Here is a 25000-nt window from a genome sequence, read left to right as displayed (position 1 = left end):
AAAGCAAAGCATCGATGGCGTTGAGCGGGAGACCGAATTGACCTAAATTCTAACGACGGGTCGGCAATGCCGTTCTAACGTCACTTAGAAGAACCTTGTGATATTGTTGTTCTAGTTATGCGGTTACACAACTTCAAGTATACAACCCATACCCACATTTACACGTACATTAATAATGACCCATGAATAAATATTTGTATGTTTTCATTTACGTGTGTGTGTGTGTGTGTGTGTGTATGTGTGTGTGTGTGTGTGTGTGTGTGTGTGTGTGTGTGTGTGTGTGTGTGTGTGTGTGTGTGTGTGTCTGCGTGTGTGTGTGTATGTGTGTGTGTGTTTGTTTGTTTGAGCGTGTGTATGCGCGCGCGCGAGTGAATAACATTTGAGATCATACGCAGGTCTTCCTAGCTAGCGAGCTAGCAAGCGAACGTGCTAGCTACAGCTCCCTCCCTCGCTCACTCGCTAGCGATCGACAAGGACTTTTCGGTGTTAGATCATCCTAGAGGCTCATTAGAAACAACGTCAATAACTTATGGCCGCCAGGGAATCAGCGAGGAAGGAGAGTTCAAAGCTCAATGTTATACGATGACGCCGCCGCCGAAGTTCCAATATTCATTCTTTTTTCCTTCCCCGGCCTGAGTACCCAAATCACTCTGGCGTCTGTAATGCTGCTTGGTCGAACTTCTAAAAAGACAGACTCGCCTCTGTTGCGATCTGGACGACCTAATCGCTCGGCGAGTTGACCTGGATGTTTTATGGAAAGTACGGACTCGTCGGCTCCGCTGTCGCTGCCGTAATGACTACGAAAATTGGTGTTGCTAATTACCCCTGTGACATGTGTCAATGAAGAACATAATCATTAATGGTATAGCAAGGGTCTCATGTATTCCTAAAACAACAGTTGAATAAACAAATAATTGAATACATAAATACATCAATAAATATCTAAATATCTAAATAAATAAAACAAACCCCAAGCAACGGTACACAAAAGACCCGCATATTACCGCCCTGAAAAAAATAAAGACGAAAATCAAACAGATCCTGAACAAGGACAGAGAAGTTTGCAGGAGTGGTGTGGTAGAGGTTAATGATGTCGTGCGATTCAAGGAACAGGTCAGATGAGACCTCTGGTCAGCAGTGGACTCCAGATGCTTCATGATGTTAATTACCAAATATAAATATTAAAAAATAAAATAAAATAAAATAAATAAATATATAAATAAAAATAAATAGATAAATAAATGGATACGTGTTAAAATTAACAATGAAATGAATAAAGCATACCTGGTGGCAACCGGAATTTTTTTTTATAGATAAATAAAAAAATAAATAAATAAATAAAAAAGACACGGGCTAATATTAACATCAATAACGTAAATCTTCCTCCAACTCTTCCCAGCCAATTAAAGAGTTCAATTCTACCTGTCGCCTGACGATCTTATCCAGCTTCTGTCAGGTCCCTCGTCCTCCAAATGTTCAATCAATCAATCAATCAATCAATCAGAGTGGCAAGACCACAAAAACTCAATCCTATTACCATCTATCAGTGAACAGAAGAAAAATATCAATCCATCAGTCAGTCAATCAGCCATTTGGAATCCACAACTGAACAAGGGCCTCTCCAGACCATGCTCTGTCACGTCACTCCTGCAAACTTCGCTATCTCGTCCTAAACCTTGAGTGAACAATGCATGGCACTTTAGGGGAGAGAGAGAGAGAGAGAGAGAGAGAGAGAGAGAGAGAGAGAGAGAGAGAGAGAGAGAGAGAGAGAGAGAGAGAGAGAGAGAGAGAGAGAGAGAGAGAGAGAGAGAGAGAGAGAGAGAGAGGAGTTAGAGAGAGAGAAGAGATAGAGAGAGAGAAGAGATAGAGAGAGAGAAGAGATAGAGAGAGAGAATAGAGGGAGAGAGGGGGGTTGAGGGAGAGAGCAGTGGGAGAGAGGAGACAGGAGAGGAGATAGAGAGAGGAGGAGAAGGAGAGAGAGGGGGGAGGAGAGATAGAGACAGAAGGAAAACAAAATAAACAGATAAAAACAAACAAACAAACAAGTAAGTGTGCTCCATGGATCAACTTGATACCTGATAAGCCCACTTAAGCCCACTTACGCCGTCCTCCCCCCCCCGTCCCCCGCAGCAGCTCCCCCCCACCCCCCTCTCAGATACGACGGACTTTAACATGGCTAATCCCTGACGATTCTATTCTTCTCAAGAGGAATGAATGGGAAGCGAACTCGGACCGCAAAACAGAACAAAATAACACAAGTCCGTCATTGTATAGGTCAGTGTGTTATAATAATAATAATAATAATAATAATAATAATAATAATGATAACAATAATAATAATAGGTTTACTGAGTTGACATTGATACAGAGGTACCCTGACAATACACAATGTGTTAATTTGAGTGAGTGAGTGAGTGAGTGTGTGTGTGTGTGTGTGTGTGTGTGTGTGTGTGTGTGTGTGTGTGTGTGTGTGTAAACTGCCACTTGAGGACCGGGTAGGCCTAAACGACTTGCTAACCTTCTTGGGGGTGAAGAGGATCAGGCGCTAATCTCTCTCCAGGGTTACATTACTCTCTTCCTCTTTGCCGCGCCTCTTGTTATTCTTGTCGTTCTTTGGTTACATCGGCACGAGTTTTATGTGTTTACACATCGGAAGTGTGTTTATGCAGCGGCGAGGCCCGGGGGGGAGGGGGAGAGGTTAGGTTAGGTTAGATTAGGCTAACTGGGGGAGGGAGGGAGGGAAGGGGGAGGGTGTTTGGGAAGGGGGAGGGGGAAGGGGGAAAGGATCTTGGAGAGGGGGAAGGGGGAAGGGGGAAGGGGTGTCGGGTGGGGAAGAGAACGGTGTCTGAGTGGGGGGCGAACCCCCTCCCCCCAATTACGACTCTTGTAGTCGTATTCTTAAAACGAATCTCCAAAACCCAAATTGGTATTACACAAGACGGATGATCACCCTTATGCTCAGAGAAAATAAGGGCCAAAGTTGTTTGTTGAATTGTTAGGCCTCAGCCTCCCCCCAAAAATAGAAAAAAAAAAAAAAAATTAGATCAATAAACACAAATAAAGATGAATAAAAAAAAAAGGCGCTTAAGAATACGACTTTTCGTCGCGCTCGAAAGGCGAGTGAAAGACGCCCTTAGGTCATCGAGCAAATGTTCACATTTGGGCGTCCAGTGGGCGTGGCCTCATTCTGGCTGGCGCCAGGCGAGTTTATTCATTTTTCACCTTCCTTTCTGTCAATTTTCATACCCCTTTTGCTGTGGGTCCCGGTCGGAGAGGACCGCGTTCCAGGACGAGACCCTGGATGCGATACAGAACCTGAGAGGGTAAAAAAAAAAAAAAAAAAAAAAAAAAAAAAAATCCAGTTTACCTAACTCTCGTTAATGATTAAAAATGGCCGACTCGAGCCAGGACAACACCACAAAACTATGATGGATGACTAATAAACTATTCAACCGAGCCCCGTTGCCTAGCAACCTAATTAGGGCGCGCTCAAGTCTAACACAGGAACACGCAGACCCATACACACACACACACACACACACACATATATATATATATATATATATATATATATATATATATATATATATCCCCCCCTTCCATGCAGTATTGCACTTTTCCTCATAGACAAGCAATTTAATTGAGTTAAGGGGTCTTGATCCACGGCGACCTGTTTCAAGATAGGGACCGACCCCTGTAGCGAGAGAGAAATCGTGTAGCGACAGCATAATAAAATATACAAAGTTCGACATTTTTTTTATTCTCCCGTGTAGTTGCGCCACTCGTTTCATTCGCCCCTTTGTCTGCCTTTAAGGGGTTTCATCACTCGCTTGCCGTCAGGCGATTTTATTCAGCTGAGGCAAAACGACCCCCCCCTTTCCAGTGACGACGAAACTCTACGGTTCTCTCGCAGTTTTTTTTAACCCGCTTGAGCCACTTCGTATTACTTCATATATACTTCATATTTCATATTCGTGTTACTTCATATTTATAATTTCTCTTACTTCATATTATTCGTGCTGTTTCCCCCCCCCCAGAAGATTTTAATCACTTGGTTAAGGGAGCAGGGGGGGTGGGGGTGGCTCTGGACATAAAGAGGCTTCACCCAGCTTTTCTGAACATTTTCCGACCCCAAGGGCTCTCCCCCTGTAGTAGTGGTGGTAGTAGTAGTAGTGGTGGTAGTAGTAGTAGTAGTAGTAGTAGTCAGGTCTAGGGAGTCTAGCAGCTCCTTGACTCTGGTGGTTAACATCTGATCACTAGAAGGAGAAAGGGAAGGGAAACACTGCCATGTATTCAGCACTTCCCAGAACCTCCTGAAGTCAATTTCAGCAGTCCAAGTTAAGAAACACTGGTTTAACTGCTTCAGCCCCGTGACCAACTCTGAAAGCTTGTTTCTGGCTAGCGGCAGAGGAATCCATTTACCTCCAATGGGTGATCAGCTGACCTAAAGGGGTTAATTATGAACGAGGATTTGTTAAATCCTTATTTTGCTCAATCAGTCTCTCTACCACCTCATCATCCAAATCTGGAGTAAAATCCCAGCATGCCAACCAGAATAAAACGATTACATTCATTGGGCCGGTGTGTCAGAACAGAGAGTCAAATTCAAATATTTTATTCCATTTGAAAATGGTTCTTACACAATACAATTCATTTACCCCGTTCTTAGAATTTACAAAAGGAGGTGGGGGGAGGTTGTTTCAGCAGCTGAAGACACCATCCCTCTGAAGCTGTCGGTTCAGTGTCCTGAAACCGCTCCCTCCTTGAGACGAGAAACGACTACAGCGGGATATACTGTAAAGTACAAAATTCAAGAATGTTTTCGAAACACAGAACTCGTACCTGCTCTTAGCAGCTCCTCTTGTTCTCAGCAGTACTTCCTCCTCCTCCTCCTCCCCGTGGGGTGTCCTCCTCCTCCCCCCCTCGCCCCCCGCCACCCGTGTCCCTCTTGTCTTCTTATCGCTGTCCTCCACGCGCCACCGACGGATTACTCGTGTCCGTTTCCCGCCAAAATCTCCCGCCGAAATCTCGCGCCTTTTTCTCTTCTGCCGGGCACACGAGCCATCGAAGCCCCACTCCGACCGCTAATCTGGCGTCGTTTTATCTCCCTCGCCACTCCGAGTAACTTTATTCTTCCACAACAAACAGCGGGGGGGCCGCGCGGGGCGGATGGGTCATGGGGGGCGGCCGGGGAGGGGGGGAGGGGGGATCTCAGGGTCTGGTAGGTGTGTATCCGGGGTGGCGTTCGTCCGGGCTACTGGCAAAGCGGTTCTGCCCCGGCGTCGTCAAACTGGGCCCAAAAAAGTTAGCCGGAAGTTGAAATTCCCGCTGTCACCATTTGTTGACCGGCGGCAGATAAATGTTTGTATATCCAGAAGGACTCGCCAGGGGCTGGGGGGTGGGACCCCGCTGCCCCCTTCTTATTTGTTGTGTCCGGGGTGGGTGCTCGGGGTTGGGGGGTTTGGGGGCTTCGGAGGGGGGGGTTATTTGTGTTGATAAGGACAGTAACCCAAAGGTCTGACGCGTCCTAAACTCCAAAGAACCTGGGACTACATATGTAGGCTGTCCGACTCCATTTCTAGGTTGTTCCGAGTTTAAGGCCCTCTTCAAACAAGCGGTTTGAACCGCGCGGAAACCGCGGCGGCATCGCATAGTCAAGGAAAAACTGCACAGTTGAGTGTGAACACCTCCATTGATTTGGAGTGTAATTGGACTGCCGCGGCTGAAACCGCTAGTGTGAACAGGGCATTTGCAACTTTAAAATCGCCTTGTGACAAGCAAATCTGTTCCAAGAACCTTTCGGGTTCCTTTCGTCCCTTCTGTCCTCAACATTCGGGGCTACAATATTGACTTTTTGTAAAGTTTCTCAAAGTTCCAAAACTTCTTAAAAGAGGCTAACAAATGAAAAAGTACTGGAATAAACAGTGCGACTAGTAATGTTGCTTCAAGTTTAAGTGTATTTCTAATATGGCTGCAACTTTGAGTAGATAATCACCATTATATATATATATATATATATATATATATATATGCTCACACACATATACAAACCAAGTGAATTTTTGATCGATCACACTACTCTTCGTCATTTCTCTTTTCCTCTTTTTTGTTTTTATTTACACCAAGTGACACAACAAAATCTATCCAGCACATAATCAATATCTCATTTTACTTATCTCATCCTCTACCCTATTCCATTCTTCTTTCCGCCGCATGTTTTCCTCCTCCCCTCCTCCTTGTCCTCCCCCTCCTCCTCCTCGTCCTCCTCCCCCTCCTCCTTCAACACCTCCTGGTTGTGCAGTGGCGTGGCTCAAGTGGGACTCGTGTCGGGCCATAGGATTATCAGCGTCCTTACGCCCGACTGCCTGGGAACTTGTGCCGCCTCAATCACGCCCTTGTTGGCCCGGCGGGGGGAGGGAGGGGAGGGGGGAGGGGAGGGGAGGCCCGGAGGGGGGCGGGGGGGCGGAGACGGGAGGGAGGGAGGGATGCCCGGAGAGGGACGAGGGAGGGAGGGAAGAGGCTACGGAAGGACGATAGGACGGGGAGGGGGACGGGAGTGGAGATGAGAGGGTAAAGAGGGAGGAAGGGGGAGGAGAGAAGAAGCAAGAGGAGGGAAGTGGGATTGGGACTGGAGGGAGCGGAGGGGGAAGGGGGAGGCAGGGAAGGGAAATTGGGAGAGGGGGGAGGGGGAGGGGGAGGGTCGTGGGGGTAGAGAAGAAAGTGGAGGGGCGCTGGGAGGGAAGGTATGGAGGAGAAGGGAACAAGGTGACCCACGAGAGGTTGGGGCCGCACGGTACGATGATGGTACACAGAAGGCTACGGAGGGAGGGAGGGAGGGGTGCTGGAGAAACGTGACGCGTGACGGAGTATAGCGCCTAGCGGGGAAATGAGACGAGGAGGAAAGGCAGGACATCTATCTTCATCAATTCTCCCTCCCCTCCCCCACACTTCTAGGTGTACGTTTGTCCTTATTCCATCTTCTCTTGTTCCCCCTTTATTATTATCATATTATTGTTATTATTATCATTATTATTATTATTATCATTATTTCTACTGATGATCTGTTCCAACCTTTTACTGTTATAACTGGAAAAGTTTTCCTTCTTTTAAATTGTTCCCTCAAACTGTGCCTTCCTCCTGTTCAACACCAATGGCCTCAACCCGCGTTCCGTTTTCTTTCGGCAGGTGATCATCTCGCAGCAGGTCGATGTGGGTGGACCGCTTCTGGCCGTTTCGGACAACATGTTCGTGCACAACAACTCAAAGCACGGCAGACGAGCCAAGCGACTCGACCCAACCGAAGGGATGTTTGGTAAGTATATATTAGAGACCAGCATGTCTCCCGTTTTCTTTCTAGCCGTGCCACGTAGCTCACCACCACCACCACCACCTCTCTTTGTCTTGCTGTGTGCCCGAGACCAGTGCTTCTTCATGTCATCAAAGCTTCTGTCATAACATTACCCGGAGGAGGATGGTTACCGCATCACGACGAAGGCGTCGTCGATGACGACAAGTCGGAAGACATCTCGTTGGGCGACAAGACATCTCATTGGAGCCAAGATATTTTGTTGGCGCCAAAACATCTCGTTGTCGACAAGACATCTCGCTGCCGCCAAGACATCTCGCTGGCGCCAAAACATCTCGCTGGCGCCAAAACATCTCGCTGGCGCCCAGGACATCTCGCTGGCGCCCAAGACATCTCGCTGGCGCCCAGGACATCTCGCTGGCGCCAAGACATCTCGTTGGCGACAAGACATCTCGTTGACGCTTAGACAGACAAAATATAACATCACGAAATTGTACGGCAAGAGCACGTTTTCACTGAAACAACTGCAACAACCGAAGAAGAGAGAAAAAGAAGAAGAGAGAAAAAAAAAGAAAATACAAACCAAAGAAGTCTCCAGGAGTGATATGGCGAGAGTTAAGCGTGGTTTAGTCAGCAGTGGCCTTCGATCAGCTCTCAGTTTGGCTTCGGGAAGGAAGAAGAAGAAGATCCTACACTGGATACTGCTTAGGCCTTAATGGGGTTTCCCCCCGTGAGATCTAATGCACCAAGATTAACACGTATCCACCGGATCGTTTGCCGGGGATGGAGAAGAGCGAGAGCGGCTACGCGCTGTCAAACCACTCAGCTATCACATTATCTCATTCATTCTTGAGACTCTTTCAGCACTAATGATGAAAAAAAGTAGATCTAACAAGATTGGACGAGCCAGAGAAGTGTGCAGGAGTGACGTGGCAGTGAAAAAATATACAATTACGTTAGTTCCTGACCTCCGTGAATCTATTGCCCGAGCTTCTGGTCACGGCGTACATCTGCGTACATTTACACCTGATGCACACTTTCATAACTCAAGAAATCAAAGGTGCAATCGGAAAGGTCGTACTTTTACTTTAAAGTAATACCACAAAATGGAACAAGTTCCCGTTACAAATTACCATCACTAACACGTAGGGCATAATGCGCAACTGGGGCACGTTAACCTGTCCTCTCCGGATCTTAAACTGTCTTACCAGTATTGTGTGACCCACAACAGTCTACGGCCGAATTCGGTAAAGACTCACAACCGACATGACGTCAGCAAATGTCTCAACTCGCCAACAAACCTACGTCATATCAGTGTCGTCACCGACATCAGGTTACTGATGAGGTCATAATTCTATGTCCGTCCTTAACAAAATCTTACTGGACGCAAATGTGATCGTTGTTATCATATGGCCTAAGTTACGATGTTTTTCTTGAAACTGGATTCTTCGTGCTGTCGACTACTGGAGCCATTTTTCATCGCAACCTTATCCTGAGCTTTATCATTGAATACATATTATATATATAAATATATATATATATATATATATATATATATATATATATATATATCAGTATAAACTGCCTCATTCCGAAGTGTATGTTTACAAAGTCTTATAGGTGACGTCATGTCGACTCTATGGATAGTGAACCAATGGGAAACGACTTTGTATCCTTACGACTTTACGTCATCTTACTGCACCAGTAGTTAAGTCGTTTACTAAACACTACTTCACATGTTCTTACATGAGAAATGGTTTACATATATTTTTGGCATGACAATCACTTTTCATGGAGTAATTTCATATGAGAAAGGGTTTATTTATATGTATTGGCATGCTACCCCCTTTTTTACGTCATCTCGGTTAAAAGTAAACGTTATAAAAAAATATTTTTGTTGGTGTTGATATCCTGCCTGAGTAGTACTATAGCATTTTCCGTATAAGCATGTTTCACACACACACACACACACACACACACACACACACACACACACACACACAAACACACACACAAACACACCCATACAAGGAATCTTCTAAAAGGTAAGATTTGATGATACAAGCACCAAACCTAAAATAAAAATAAAAGACATAAAAACAAATAAAAGTAAAGTAAGTAACGATGATAAATAATTAAATGTACATAAGAAGCTATTTCATTCTGTAGCGACAGGGGTTATGAAGATGTACAATTACAGCAATGCACGTCCCTTTACCAAAGATAAGAATCTGCCTAAAGGCAGATAGATCCTTATCAAAGAACAAAGACAAATAATCATTAAAAAATACGAAAAGATTCTATAGGACTAAAGTCCTCATTGCTGACAAACGATCTTATTATTATTGTTGTTATTATTATTATTATTACTATTATTATTATTATTAATATTATTTTACTGATGCAGTACAGCCCAAGTAAAATAACCCTAAGATTTCGATGGAAATTTCAAATTTCCGGTAAAGAATGACGTCATAGAAATTATTCGTAAATTCTACTTCGCGGAGTGTTTGGCCAAACGATTTTCATCACCTCTAAAGATACTCTCCTTTAATGAACTCTTCGACCTCTTAGTTGTTGTTGTTGTTTTCTTCATAAGACTATTCTATTCACTTCTGCGTAGACTCCGACATCACGTGACTGTGTTTGTGTGTGTGTGTGTGTGTGTGTGTGTGTGTGTGTGTGTGTGTGTGTGTGTGTGTGTGTGCGCGTGTCAGAGAGGGAGAGAGAGAGATGAGAATGAGATAAGAGACTGAGAGAAAGAATGTAGTTGAGAGAATGAGATAGAAAGATGGGAAAAGAGAAAATGAAATGAGAGAACGAGACTGAGAACAAGAGAGAGAGAGAGAGAGAGAGAGAGAGAGAGAGAGAGAGAGAGAGAGAGAGAGAGAGAGAGAGAGAGAGAGAGAGAGAGAGAGAGAGAGAGAGAGAGAGAGAGAGAGAGAGAGAGAGAGAGAGAGGGGGGGGGAGCTAACACATGCCTACAGCCATCATAGGCAGACAAGAAGGTAGAGCACAGAGGCGTCGAGAGATCCCCCTCCCCCCTCCCCCCATGTGTGACGACGCCCTCTACACGTGTTGACTTATGTCCGGGGGGAGAGGGAGGGGGGATGAGAACGGGGCACCATCTCCCCCCCCCCTGGCCCCCCGAAGCCTCCACCCAGCCATCTCCTCTTTCTCCTCCTTCCCGCCGAAGGCTCCTTTTCACAGCCGCTAATGTTCCTCCTGTCAACACTTTAATCCCCCACAGCATATTCATTTGCCCCCCGCCCCGCCCTGCCCCCCTCCTCTGCCCCCCCCTGCCCCCCTCCTCCGCCCCCTTCTTCAGGAGCTCGCTTCAGGATACGTGTGGGACCGCAGAGACCTATCCCCCCATCCCCCCTCCCTCTTCAAATGATGGGAGGAAGCAAAGCCGACCCCTCTCTAGGCCGCTAGGGCTGGGGAACCCTTGGCACGCGTGCAAAACATGGCGCACTATCGATACGTTTCCGGCACGCGAAACTCAGAGCTCATCTTAAAACAAATACCAAATAGATCTTCAACTTCTTTTGTATAACCATTGGTCACAGCGTGGACTAGGGGGGGGGGGTTCCTGGGAGGTGAAGGGGGGAGGTAGAGGGGTCCCCATACTCGTACTATGTCGTAGGTTGATTTTGGCACACACACACTTAGAAAGGTTGCCCACCCCTGCCCTAGGGTCTCGAAGCGGAGTCACTTCTAAGGTCTTCTCAATACAGGTGAAAAGAGAAGTTTGCAGGGGTGACGTGGCAACGATTAGAGCTATGGTACGATTCGTGAGAGATGTTCAGGAAGCTCTCGGTTCAGTAGTGGAGTCACATTGGCTTCGATGATGAGTAAGACCCTAGTTTATGAAGCGCTGACAAGTTTTTACTCGAATTCACTTTAAGACACTTTTGAAAGGCGGTTACACACACACACACACACACATACAAATAACAATAAAATAAAAAATGAAATAAATAAATAAAGGGGAGGGGGGCTACGACTGATGAAGACTAAGTTCGATTCCCAACAAATTCCCGCAGACTGCCACTTGCCCAAGCTCTCTTAAGCACACTTGGGCAAAGCTGACAGTTTTCGCCAGTTCGGCGTCTCCTACCGTATGTACTGGTAACTTGTTACTGGCCTTTCGCTGTGCCCCACGAGCATAACATCCATCCCAGCTGCCGCCAGGCGATTCTAGCCAATTAGGGAAGAAGCCTTGAGCGATCCCTTTTCACCTCCGTGGGGGGGGGGAGACGACGACTAACGCTGTAAGTACTAAATGTCTTAAGAAATGCCCTATAATGTGGTAGACGCATTGGAAGTAACCTTAAACGAGGCGGGAATGTGCTTCAGCAAGCCTAAATGATTTGGGTGAAGTGTGTTGGAACAAGCCTTAAAAATTAAGGAACTGTGTTGGAAGATGCCTTAAAATGAGGTAAATGTTTTGAAAGAAACCCTGTGGATAGGGAAATGTTGGGAGATGCCTTGACATCAAGTAAATGTTCTGGAAGAAGCTTTATAGAGATGAAAATGTGTTAGAAGCCTTAAAAAGAGGAGGTAATGTTGAAAGAAGCCTCAAAACGAGGGAAATGTCTTGGAAGAAGCCTTAAACCGGAGGAAACGTGTAAGATATGCCCTAAAATGGGGGAAACTAGTCGGAAGAAACCTTAAAGTGAGGGTAACTAGCTGGAAGAAACTTTAAATTGGGGGGATACTAACTGGAAGGAGCCTTAAAATGGGGGAAACTACTGTATGGAACCCTTAAGATGGAGGAGACTAGTTAGAAGAAGCCTTAAAAAATGAGGGGAAATATGTTTAGGAAAGCCTTAAAACGGGGGCGAAACTTGTTGAAAACATCCTTAAAATAGAGGATAACTAGTTGAAAGAAGCCTTAAAATGAGAGGGGAAACTAGTGTGGACCCTTTAAATAGGAGAAACTAGTTGGAAGAATCCTTAAAGTGAGATGGGGGAGGGGAGGGAAGAACCGCGGGGGAAGTCTCAAGATGTAAGAGCCATGTTGGAGAAAGCCATAAAATGAGAGAAATACGTTTCAGTTTCTGCTACGTCTTCCCCCCCCCCCCTCAATGGCAACAGTCTCCCCCCACTTGCTGAGAAAGAAGAAGGAACAGACACTACCTAATCCTCGGCGCGCACTAGCTACAAAACGACAAAGTGTGTTTGATGGCGAGACATCAGCTCACAACATCCGACATGTCCTCTTAAGTCACATACAACACTACATAAAAAAAAAGAAAGAAAAAATCATTTTCTCCATTTGGAGAATAAAGTATGTTTTCAGGTATATGGCAGACGACCATCCCAAACCTCCTCAAAAGTCCCCCTAACCTAACCCCCAACCCCACCCCAACCCACCCTTCAGTATCCAATCAGGGCAGCAACAACCCCCCCCCCCCCATCTCCCCAATCATTCCGTTCCTCTTCTTCCGAATCCCAAAAAAAGCAACAATAGTTCCTCATTTGTAAGTTGGTCTAAGACAATCCTCCCTGGAGCCATAGTTCCCTTCTGATTGGTTTATACTCCCTCCGGGACCTAAATGCTCGATGGTGATTGGCTCACGCCCACCCGTTGTTCACAAGACTTGCCAATAGGATGCTCGGATTTTTGTGTGTCGTCTTTTTAAACGCTTCATCAGATTTCGTGGTGTTTGTTGTTGTAACTTTTGATTCGGATTACTCGTAGTCATCATCTTTTGTTCTTTTTTTCCTTGTATTGTCCGTCACGGACACATCTGTGTTTTGCACGAAGAAATGAAAAATCTCTCCAATACCTCGACGGTCTCGTGCTGAAGACACAGTGAGCTATTTACAGTTAAACCAAATAACGTTGATTACTTACAGTCTCGCGTCTGCACGGGAAGGAACTGGAAGGAAGATGCAAGGAAGTTAGTTCACATTACAAAAAACCAAATCAGTTTAGTCAACAAAGGCATGAAAATATGTACGAAAAATATCATCCCCAATCTCGGGCATTAAAGCTTAGTAATGCTGAAAGGTAAGGCCAGTTTCTACACCAAAATACTGGACCAGAAACTGTAATTACTCAGAATGAAAGTGTCATTCACTGCAGTTACAGTACGACAACAGACGTCCCATGATAACACTGATGGTATGACAACACAAATAACGCAGGACACCATTGTGTGCGCAGATTGTGGTAAGGAGTTGTTGCCTCTGCCGCAGAGCCGCAGAAAGATCCAACGCCGCGTACCTGAACCGTCCTGCGGCACTAAGGCCCTGCGGCAGTGCGCGTGCCGCTTGCGGTTCTGCCCTGCAGCCAGGTAGCACCACCGCCAAGTAGTACAAAAGCGAGAGTTGCACCACCACTACCCACCGACGACGACGACGACGACGACGACGACGACGTTGGCGCGAATTTTTACCTCCAACAAAACAAAACAATAAAATGTTGCCGGATTTTATGGAGCGGCAAGAGGAGGAAGGGGGAGGAGGGGAGGGGGGAACAGAGAGCAGGAGCTGGAGCTGACAAGGAACGGGAGAATGGGAAAAGGGTAAAGGTAAAGGTAAGGGAACGACGACGACGACGACGACGACGACGACGACGACGACGACGACGCTGCGGGTTAGGAAAGGCAGGACGACACAGAAACGCCTAAACAAATTGAAGAGACGCCCCCCAACCCCCAAAGAATAAACAAAAGGTAAAAGAAAAAAAAAATACAGAGAACAGAGAAAATGAAATAAAATAAGAAAAAAGTAAAAGGACAAAAATAAGTTGAGTTGCAACAAAAAGGAGTTAAGTTGATCTCCACTGAATTTGTGCTGCACTTTAGTCATTTGCTTTTGGCTAAAGCCACATGATTTTGTTCACATAAAGTCACCTGTGGGGCGTTTAAGCTCCGGTCGCCATGAAATGGATTAAAATGATAAGAGAAAAGGGGGGCGCTAACATGCGATGAAAAAACTTAACAGAAAACGGGGAGAACAAAGAGAAAACGGGGACCCATCAGAGCATAAACAAACTACCGTGAACATCTGCTTCCCAGCACGAAAAGGAGAAGAACATTTACGAAATGAGAGAACGTGAACAGAAAACGGATGGTGGAGGGGGGAACCAGTATCAACCAAAACAGGTATAAAACGTAAAAATATTTGGCAGGAAGGTGGTAGTATCAATACTGCTCAGAGGTAGACAGAAATCACACACGCACGCACACACATACACGCACACACACACACACACACACACACACACACACACACACACACACACACACAGGCTCAACTTTCTGTAATGGATAGCGTCGTAGTCACGCGTGAGGTCCCAGTTCCAAGCCGCGCTCTCGGCAAGAAAAGCTTTCACTGATACTTCAAGTCGTTACTGTACCCCTTGAGCGAGGGAATGGCTTTTGTGTGGTCAAACCATTAGGCATAGATGGACTATCCAAAACTACGGGCTCTCATCTGTGAGGTTCACAACTGTCCATCCAAGGTCATGCTGTACGAAAGAGAGAGAGAGAGAGAGAGAGAGAGAGAGAGAGAGAGAGAGAGAGAGAGAGAGAGGGAGAGAGAGAGAAAGAGAGAGAGAGGAAAGAGAGACAGGTGGGAGAGCGAGAGGAGAGAGGAAAGAGAGCGAGAGGAAAGAGAGAAAAGAGAGAGGAGAGAGGCTCTCTCCGAAGGCTCAGTGTGAGAGGGAAAGAGGAGACAAAAGAGCAGAGAGGAAGGAAGGAAGGAAGGAATGAAAGGACGCTGGAGAAAAGTCGAGAGGTTGTAAAAAGAGGCCTCCTCCTCCTCCTCCTCCTCCTTTACAATCCCAGACTCCTCAGAGATGGACGGAGATGATAAACAAAACAAATGTACTAAATGACAGCAACAGTGGTGGTGGTGGTGGTGGTGGCTGTGGTGGTGGTGGTGGTGGTGGTGGCTGTGGTGGTGATGGTTGTAGTGGTGGCTGTGGTGGTTGTAGTGGTACCTGTGGTGGCAGTAGTAGTAGTGGTGATTATGTATGATGGTTGTGGTGATGGAGGTGGCTGTGGTGATAACACAAGCGGAACAGTGGCCAAAGAGACTGTGTGAAACGAAGAAGAGAAAGCGGAATAGAAGAATGGGACAAGAAATCCAATGACCACCAGGAAAAAGAGAGAAAGCGAAAGAGAAAGAGAGAAAGAGAGAGGGAGAGAAAGAGAATGAGAGAGAGATGGACTGACAAGGACGAGACAAAGAGAATGAGAGAGAGAGATGGACTGACAAGGAAGAGAGAAAGAGAGAGGAATGGAGTGTCTACGGCAAGGAAAAGAAAAGGAGAGAAGAGAGATGAGAATAAAAATTAAATGAGTAAGTATTCTGCGTGAAAAAAATGCATATAATAAAAACCAACGACATATAAAAGCAGACATGTACGCAAGACTTCCAACGCGCACGAAAAGAACTGAAAAAATACAGTATGTGTGTGTGTGTGTGTATATATATATATATATATTGATAAGTATTTTTGACAAATTATTTGGATGATGGAGAACATATATACAGGGGAAGGCTCGGAACCCTATACACTCTAACGATTTAGTACATAAACTCCAATTGCAGTTCTACATACACTCTCTGAAGAAGTTCTACGCGAACGAAACGTTAGAGTGTATAGGGTTCCGAGCCTTCCCCTGTATATATGTTCTCCATCATCCAAATAATATATATATATATATATATATATATATGAAGAATGCTGATATAAGTAAGATCTTATAACGGATGCACTATTCATCACACAAATATCAATAAAAGTTAAAAGGCTATCAAAGAAGTACTAATAACGATAACATCTTTACAATGAACATCAATAAAGAAAAAATAGATAAATAACAGTAATAACGAAAGTGATGCTGCTACACCAATAACAAATGAAAGAGCAAAAATGATGACACTGATAATAATGGGTAACGAGAGCACATTAGAACTTGTTATTAAACAAAATCAGGATGAATTTTTTTCAGGAATATTTAACAAAAGTCAAGATCTCGAGGAGGCAAGGCGATGGGGTCATTTTTTTTTCTTTTTTAATATAGATAAAAAAGAGGAAGGTGAGAAGTAAGAAAAGGAAAGAAAATAATCTAGAAACAGGAATTAAAGAAGGAATGGACGGAGGGAGAGAGAGAGAGGGGGGGAGGAGAGAGAGAGAGAGAGAGAGAGAGAGAGAGAGAGAGAGAGAGAGAGAGAGAGAGAGGGGGGGGGGGCGAGAAGAGCTCTCTCCTGCTGTAGGCACTCTTATTCCGGGTGAATTGTTGTTTCATTACCGCCAAGTCTCCACCACTAAGACACAACACAACACAAGTAAGACATTTTTTTACTGCCTCATGCTCCTGCTGCTGCTGGTGGTGGTCGTGGCTGGCGCTGGTGGAGGTGGTGTTGGCGATGGTGTTGGTGGTTCTTCTAATAGTACTGGGAGCGGTGACAGTGATGGTGGTGAAGGTGATGGGGATAATGCTGACGATGGTGACAACGGCGACCGTGGTGGTGACTGTGGCAACTATGGTGGTGTCAGCGAAATGTTGGAGAAACTGTTGGAGAAAGTGTTGGAGAAGACCAAGAAAGCCAGGGACGAAGGCAGCTCGACCGAGAGATTGGCGTTACAGGTATCACCACACGTATTACACTGTCATACGCCAGGAGGCGCTAGGTGGCTACACTCTCCGTTTTTGTCTAACTAACTAGGAAATCTTGGGCAACTGTCAGTCCCCGGGTATCGTTGAGGATCGAACCCGGGTCACCGCACATCTGGCGAAACAAAATTCCCAGAGATTACACTCATTAAGGTTAACAATAATTTCAAGTTAAGAGTATTGATGGACGAGAGCAGGCAAATACCATCCGTATTGCATATATGAATAAGTATTTTTTTCCTTTCCTTCATGACAAAAATCTAAGAAATTTCAACGTTTGCCATTAATTTGAACGAGTTTAAGGCAACGCTTTGGTCCTTGTTAACGAGCCTCTAAACATAACTTACGTTAGATAATTCTATTTAGGGGGGTTAACAAATTATTCCTATTTTTCTTTCCCATTTCTTTAATAGTCCTACGCTTCTAACAATCCCACATCAATATGTATATATCTATTGATCAGTTATTTATTTGTTTATATTTTCTATTTCGCATTTGTTGACTTCTATCTCTACCCAAATGATGCCATTCAACTTTGAGGGAGTCCTCTCCCACCCCACTTCCCCCTCCCCCCCTGCCTACACCTTCCTAACCTCAATCACGCTCCCCCCTCCCCCCTCCCCCCCCGGCCAGGCGAATTTCCCAATGGTACATAGACTCGCCTGCACTGGGAGTAAAACAAGGTTATCTTAACTTGGTTTTGGTTAAATTTAACCACGTAGATCGCGGTTAAACCCTCAAGAGCAATTGAACGTGTACATTTTCAATCTCAAGTAACCGAGTAACCTAGTTACCGTCCAGTTTCACGGGTAATGCAGTAATATTTTGAATCGCCACAAGATCAGTCGAAAAAAAAAATCGAAATTTTAAGAATCATTTGGGCAAACGCCTGAGTAACGTGTGGTCCTGTGTGGTCTAGAGGCTACGCCGGGAGACGCTGAATACGTCAATTTTTTTTTTTTTTTACCTCGTTATGGACCACAATAACGAACAACCCAAATAACAACCTCCAATAACCCCTATTCTTTCACCTCAGCGTTGACTCAAAGTTCTCCCAATCAACCCTCTGGCCAACCCCAACCATACTGCCGCCAGACGATTTTATTCCCCCAAGGGAGGGGGGGAGGCATGATCCCCTCGCTGCTTGAGGGGGTTCATAAACCAACACTTGACTCCCTACCTCCCTAACCCTTGCCTCCCTAATCCTCCTCTCCCCTCCCGCTCCCCCCCCCATGTCCCCCTCCCTCCTCCTTCCCTTGCTCTGCTGGCTGTATATCCCCCGGTTGGCAGGCCAGGTCGCGGCAGTGGGGGGGATGGGGGGAGGGTGGGAGAGGGGTGGGGGGTTGGTGGGGTCCATAAACCGTGGCCCACGCCAAGGGCCGCTTCGCCCACGGGTTTATAGACTCACCAAGGACTTGTTTCTCCCGTGGCTTAGATAGTTTTAAATGTAAGCAATGGGCTGAGGGCCAGGAGGGAGGAGGGAGGAGGGAGGGGGGAGAGAGAGGGGATGGAGGGGGAGTTTTTTCTTCGGGGGGGGAATGGAGGGTGGGGTGGGGGGTTACGACATAAACTGGGACGGGGGAAGGAAAGATAGAGAAAAGGGGGCTTAAGGCATATTCTTACAGGGGGTGTGGGAAATAGGTACACAAGAGGAACGAAACAAAGAAAATGGAGGATGGGTGACAAAGAGGACGGGGAGGAGGGGAAGGAGGACGAGGACGAGGAGGAGGACGAGGAGGAGGAGGAGGAGGAGTGAGGATGGGTGAGGTCAAAGATCGGGCAAGTCACAAAAGTATGCATCTCTTCAACCAAACGACGAACTTTGCAATTTTTTTCTGGCTAAATACATGCGATTTCATGCTGCTTAGGGGGCTGGACTACTGCATGAATGGGGTATCGACCGGTGGAGAGCCTCTTCAGACCAGGGACCGCCGCTCCAGAGGACGATGAGTCGGTGACTGATTGCGTTGAAGGGCGACCGGGGGGATGGTCCCGACGTCCAATGGAGAGCAGAAGGATGTGATTAGGTCTTAAGGACTCCGGTTCACCAGCGCTTCTCTCCTCGTGTGCAATCTCGCCGCGCAGCGGAAGGAAGAGAAGAGGAGTTAGTGGGAGTGGGAGTGGGAGTGGGGGGCAAAAGATACTTTGGGGGAGAAAAACGGAGGATGACGAGGAAAGACCGGGGGGGAGGGGGGGAGGGGAGGTGAGGGGGGGACCAAAGGACACTGGGGAGGTGAGTGCAGGAGCTGGAGAAGAGATATGGGAGATAGAAGAGAAGCAGCAGAAGGGTGGAAGATGCTGGAGGAACATCAGGAACAAAACAAAGAAAATACTGTGAAATTTTACATTTACACGAACTAGGGTGTGAAAAAGAGATTGTATGTACATAAATACACACACGCAAACATACATTCAATAGAAAATGTCTACACATAGGCTCACACAAACACACACGGCCGATGCACTTGTACACACCCAAGTAAACACGCATGAACGTATACACAGAGGTAGCAAAATATGTGCGTCCGTGCGTGCGTGTGAGAAAGAGAGAAAGAGCGTTGCCACGTATACGCACACACACACACACACACACACACACACACACAACATATAGTCAGTAAATATGATCAAAATCATTAATATATAACAAACAGTGATTACAATTTCTTAAGATGAGAATATATCCGTAAAATTACGCTGTACACACTTTTTTTCCCTAATCTGGCATATTTGATGGGAAAACCGTCGAATGATCCAAAGAATTTTGTAGATCACAAAAAGGCATTTGACTCGGTTAAAGAACATACGACATGAATGTACACTTGGGAAAATAATATATAATCTTGGGACACTGCCAGCATGTAATAGTATCTTCCATCAACCAATTAACCCACCAATCCATCAATCAAGGTTCTAATACAACCGAGAAAGGAAATCACCGTTATTGGTCGTCTTGGCAACAGAAAACAATTCGTTTGGTTGAATGTACCTGACAATGCAAAGACGTCGCTTGGCTCGTTGACCCAAGGATGAATAAAATTCCCGAGTTACTCCTTTCCTGTACACTACAATTAGTAAAAAAGACAAAATGAACTTCCACACAAAAATATATACGCGTTTACGTAACGCATGGATGAACTTGTACAAACAATAAAGCACACACACACATACATAGAGGTAGCAAAATATGTGCGTCCGTGCGTGCGTGTGAGAAAGACAGAAAGAGCGTTGCCACGTATACGCACGCACACACATACACACACGCTATCATACACACACACACACACACAACATATAGTCAGCAAATATTATCAAAATCATTAATATATAACAAACGGTGACTACAATTTCATAAGATGAAAATATAGCTGTGAAATTACGCTGTACACACTTTTTTCCCCTAATCTGGCATATCTGAAGGGAAAACCGTCGAATAATCCAAAGAATTTTGTAGATCACGAAAAGGCATTTGACTCGGTTAAAGAACATACGACACGAACGTACACTTGGGAAAAATAATAATCTAGGGACACTGCCAGCATGTAATAGTATCTTCCATCAACCAATTAACCCACCAATCCATCAATCAAGGTTCTAATACAACCGAGAAAGGAAATCACCGTTATTGGTCGTCTTGGCAACAGAAAACAACTCGTTTGGTTGAATGTACGTGACAATGCAAAGACGTCGCCAGGCTCGCTAACCCCAAAATGAATAAAATTCCCGAGTAACTCCTTTCCTGGACACTACAATTTGTAAAATACACAAAATGAACTTTCACACAAAAATATATACGCGTTTACGTAACGCATGGATGAACTTGTACAAACAATAAAGCACACACACACACATACATACACAGAGGCATATATACACACACAAATACGCTTGAACGCCCAAATACGTACCCTCGTATACACACAAATACACACACACACGTATACGATTACACATTCACGCTCTATTGAGCGCGAGTGTGTGCACACACGTACACATACATACACACAAAACATACCTATACAGAGACGTACACACTCACATGTACTCATATACGCATAAGTACACACACACACATGTACACACGGACACGAACACACACACACGTACACTCATACATAAACACACACACGTACACACATGCACTCACTCATACACACACAAAGACAGACAAGATCGCACGCGCGCGCGCGTGCACTGGGGCCGCCTGGTTATTAATCCGCATGTAATAACGCATTGGACGCCCGGTAATGGTGGAAGTCTGCCTGGCCGGGGGGCCCTGAAAGGCAGTCCCCGGCGCCGCCGAGAGCAAATTAGAGACGGGTCCGGATTAGCGCGTCCGCGGGTCCTTGACAATGCCCTGATTGATATGTGAAAAGTTAATACGATACATTTAGCCAAGAGTCAATGGCAGACCGTCACAAAAGAGGATTAGCCTCAAAAATGGTTAAGTAATGACTGCTAACCCATCTTGTGATGTGACGGGATAAAGAGGAGCGGCCCGCTCTCTTAGCCACACTCCTCTTTGTCCCCGCGCCTTTCGCCTCTTTGGATAAGCTGCTTTCTCTTTATTCTAGCTCTCTGACGATGTTAAGCGCACATACGCGGGAACAGAGTCGTAATATATAAATGTGCCAAAGGTAACGCGGCAGCACGCACACACGCATGCACAAACACAGAACTCTCACAAGTGAAGTCTCAATTCGAGTCCCGTTCACGGCTTGAATCTTTCACTAACACTGCAACCTGTTACTGTCTCTGTTGTGCAAGGGATGGTGTGTGTGTGTGTGTGTGTGTGTGTGTATTCGCGCGTGCACCATTGCCAATAGAGTGAGCTATATACGAGCGCTGACCTTTTATCTGGGAAGGTAATAGCTGTCGATCACGTATTGAATACGTGATCTAAGATCATGGCAAATTACATACACTCACAAGTACACACACACACACTCGGTGGCGCAGTTGGTAGAGCGCTGAACTGCCACAATAGTGGCCCGCAGTTCTCGGTTCGAATCCTGCCCAGGGCCGAAATTATTTCGGTACCGCTGCGCTTCGGGTCGTTACTCTGACTCTCGTGGGCGGGGAGTTGGGTGTGTGTGTGTGTGCAAGGTCATAGCATTACCCATAGATCGGACCTACGAGCTCTCTTCCAGGAGGGAAATAGCTGTCGATCACGAGTCCAACACGTGATCCAAAGACCAAGTGAATACACACACATGTACGAAACCCGAACGTGAAAACCGCGAACGTTCCCACAGTAACGCACGTTCGTGCCATGATGAACGTGAGCAAACGAAGTCCTTGTTCGTCAACTACGGACGACAAGACCTTGTTTGCTGCCCCGGCCACTTGGGTCACTCGGCCGAAAGGAAGACGACGACGACGACGACGATGACGACGACGACGACGCGGAGTTCGTTCGAGGAAAGAAAGAATCAAATATCACGGACTCAATCGAGTTCCAAACCGCCTGAGGACTGTTGAACGCAATTAATACTGCCCACAGTGGAGGTGGAGGTGGAGGAGGTGGAAGAGGGGGTGGCGGTGGGTGTGGGAACTCTTGACCACGTCTACAACGCCCTCCAGCTTCCTTTCGTCCGAAACCTCGGAAAAGGGCGAGAAAAAGTAATTAACTGGTAAAATCAAAAACCTTCATCCAGGAGCTATTCACACGAGGACCGCCCCCCGCCGCCGCCGCCGCCGCCCAGGACCCCCATCTCCCCTCTCAGCGCCTCCGCCAGGCGAAGACATAGATCGGTAAAAATTGCAGCGGGTAACCGCATTGGGGGCCTTCTCTATTGGGTTACCACCGACCAATCAGATTATCGCTGGCTAATTTGAAGCTTGGCCGACTAACGGATGCTCCGGCTCTTTTTCTTTTGGCGGCGGCGGCGGCGGCGGCGCAACCGCCTTTGATCGACCCCTCCTTCGCGGTCACTTCTCTCTCTCTCTCTTCCTTTCTCTATCTTTCTCTCTCACCTCTCTCTTTGTCTACTTCTACCTCTCTCTCATCCCCTTGTCCGTCTCTCTTCTTATCTATATTTTCTGGCATCAACACTAATCAGCTCTTTACGATGCAGTCCTACATTGTTTTGTTTTTTTATTCCTGGGAAAGTAAACAGATAAAGGAAACGAGACAGAGAAGTTTGCAGGAGTGCCGTGGAAGAAGTTGGGAAAGGCCTTTGTTCAGCGGTGGACTCCAATGGAGATAATGTTTGACACACACAATCTATACATACACAAACACAACTCACAAATTCTGACGACGTATACGCATGTACACGCACCGCACAGGCACATACACACACACTTTCATCTACAAACTCATCACACACAACCTCAGAAGACAAGTACATAATATACAAAAATTACACACACACACGCAAGAGGAAACACACCTAAACCAAAACACACAGGCGAACAAACACACACACACACACACACACACACACACACACACGGACACCTATAAACAAGCAGACTATGTACACAATAAATCTGTGCGCTGGCGTTCCTGTCGCCTCTCTTCAACGCGCCATATTTAATTCAACCTTCGACTTCCGTTCCTTAGTTTCAATTCGCCTGGACTGCCACGTCATCCGTAGACTCGATTCACACGTATCGACTTTTCGCCGTGCGCCGTCCAAGACACGACGTCGTGTTCTCAAGTAACCGTGGGGGTGTCTATGGACGTTTTCACACGTCACGACCACGACGTCGTGTCGTGGACGGAGCACGGCGAAGAGCCGAATCCTGTGAAATGAGCCTAACGCCGCACAAAAGTTAAACTCGGAGACACGGCCGACTGCAAGCGGCAGCATCAGGTTGGTCAACAACGACGATAATGAATGAATCGGCTACGCCTGATTCAACCTTACCGAAGTATCAACTTTGGCGCAGCCGCTCGATGGACAAAGTCAAAGGCCTTTTCGTAACCTACGAAAGCTTGGGCGGAGGGCGTCGGCCTTGTGCAGCTTCAGCTTGTTATATCAACTCGATATCTTTCACTGTGTCATATTCAGGCGAGTCAAATGTACTTTAAATATATATATATATTATATATATATATATATATATAATATATGTATATATATATATATATATATATATATATATATATATATAACTTTTTATCACACCGTCGGAAAAGAAGACACTAATGTCGAAAGTTCTGTATATTTCGATCACTAACTGTGATCTTCTTCAGCAGAAATATACACACACACACACACATATCATAAAAGCTTTATTCGAATGAGATTAAACAAAGTCCATTAACCGTTCCTTTGTTCCAAACCTCCATTGAGTCCCCGTCACGGAACTTATTTGAAGAAACCATACCTTTTCCTCTTCTTTTTTTTTCCTTTTTCCTCTTTCCTTTATTCCCAAAATGGACATTTTCACCACTCTGTTACATTTATTGTTCTCCAATTTCACTTGATTACATCTTCACCGTTCATTAATATTTTCTTCGTGTCATGTCTGCACTGTTCGATGGCGAACACAATATTGTTTCGCCTCAAATGTAGGTCAGGAAGAGGCAGAATGGACAAAAATTATCCCTTTTTCTCATGTGACGATAATTTTTTTTTTTCCAACAAGAGTTCCTCCGTCCACTAAACCCACCATTTCTAATCCCTTTATTGTCTGTCTACCTTTCTTTTTTCTTTAAAAAAAAAAAAAAAAAAAAAAAAATCGGGACTCCATGGTGGTGGTGGTGGATCGCGCCATCATATCTCCTTCTCTCTCTCTCTCTCTCTCTCTCTCTATCTTTTTTATTTCTTTTGGGACTTTCTCCTCGTCGCTTCATCAACCGCGCTCTCTCTTTTTTCCTCTCTCCCGAACTTCTGAAATCCCACTTCGTGTAACACAATTACATTTGGAGCCGGTGTCTTACCCCTCGGTAGCCTATAATCCGGCCAGCCCCCTTATAGGGTGGAAAAAGGACCCTGGCACGCTTAGAATGATTCGGTTTAACGGTGCGAACTCCCCCTATCAGGAGGCTAGGACGGTGCCCCTTACAAAGGACTTTGTAACGCGAAATCCTAATGAACCA

The 25000-nt window shown here is 45.8% G+C and overlaps 1 protein-coding gene across 8 annotated transcripts in view; it reads left to right on the top strand.

The window, feature by feature from the left end:
• kn (EBF transcription factor knot) overlaps window positions 1-25000 on the top strand; it is a 413486-nt gene that overhangs the window by 362737 nt on the left and 25749 nt on the right. For all 8 annotated transcript variants that reach the window (XM_076201327.1, XM_076201328.1, XM_076201331.1 and 5 more), the window contains exon 8: window positions 7186-7312. In XM_076201327.1, the coding sequence (XP_076057442.1) occupies window positions 7186-7312 (127 nt within the window). The remainder of the gene's footprint in view (window positions 1-7185; window positions 7313-25000) is intronic.

Source organism: Oratosquilla oratoria, chromosome 18, assembly GCF_046742065.1.
Source record: "Oratosquilla oratoria isolate Oo_2021 chromosome 18, ASM4674206v1, whole genome shotgun sequence".
NCBI classification, from domain to species: domain Eukaryota; kingdom Metazoa; phylum Arthropoda; class Malacostraca; order Stomatopoda; family Squillidae; genus Oratosquilla; species Oratosquilla oratoria.
This window is presented reverse-complemented; position numbering and strand designations above follow the sequence as displayed.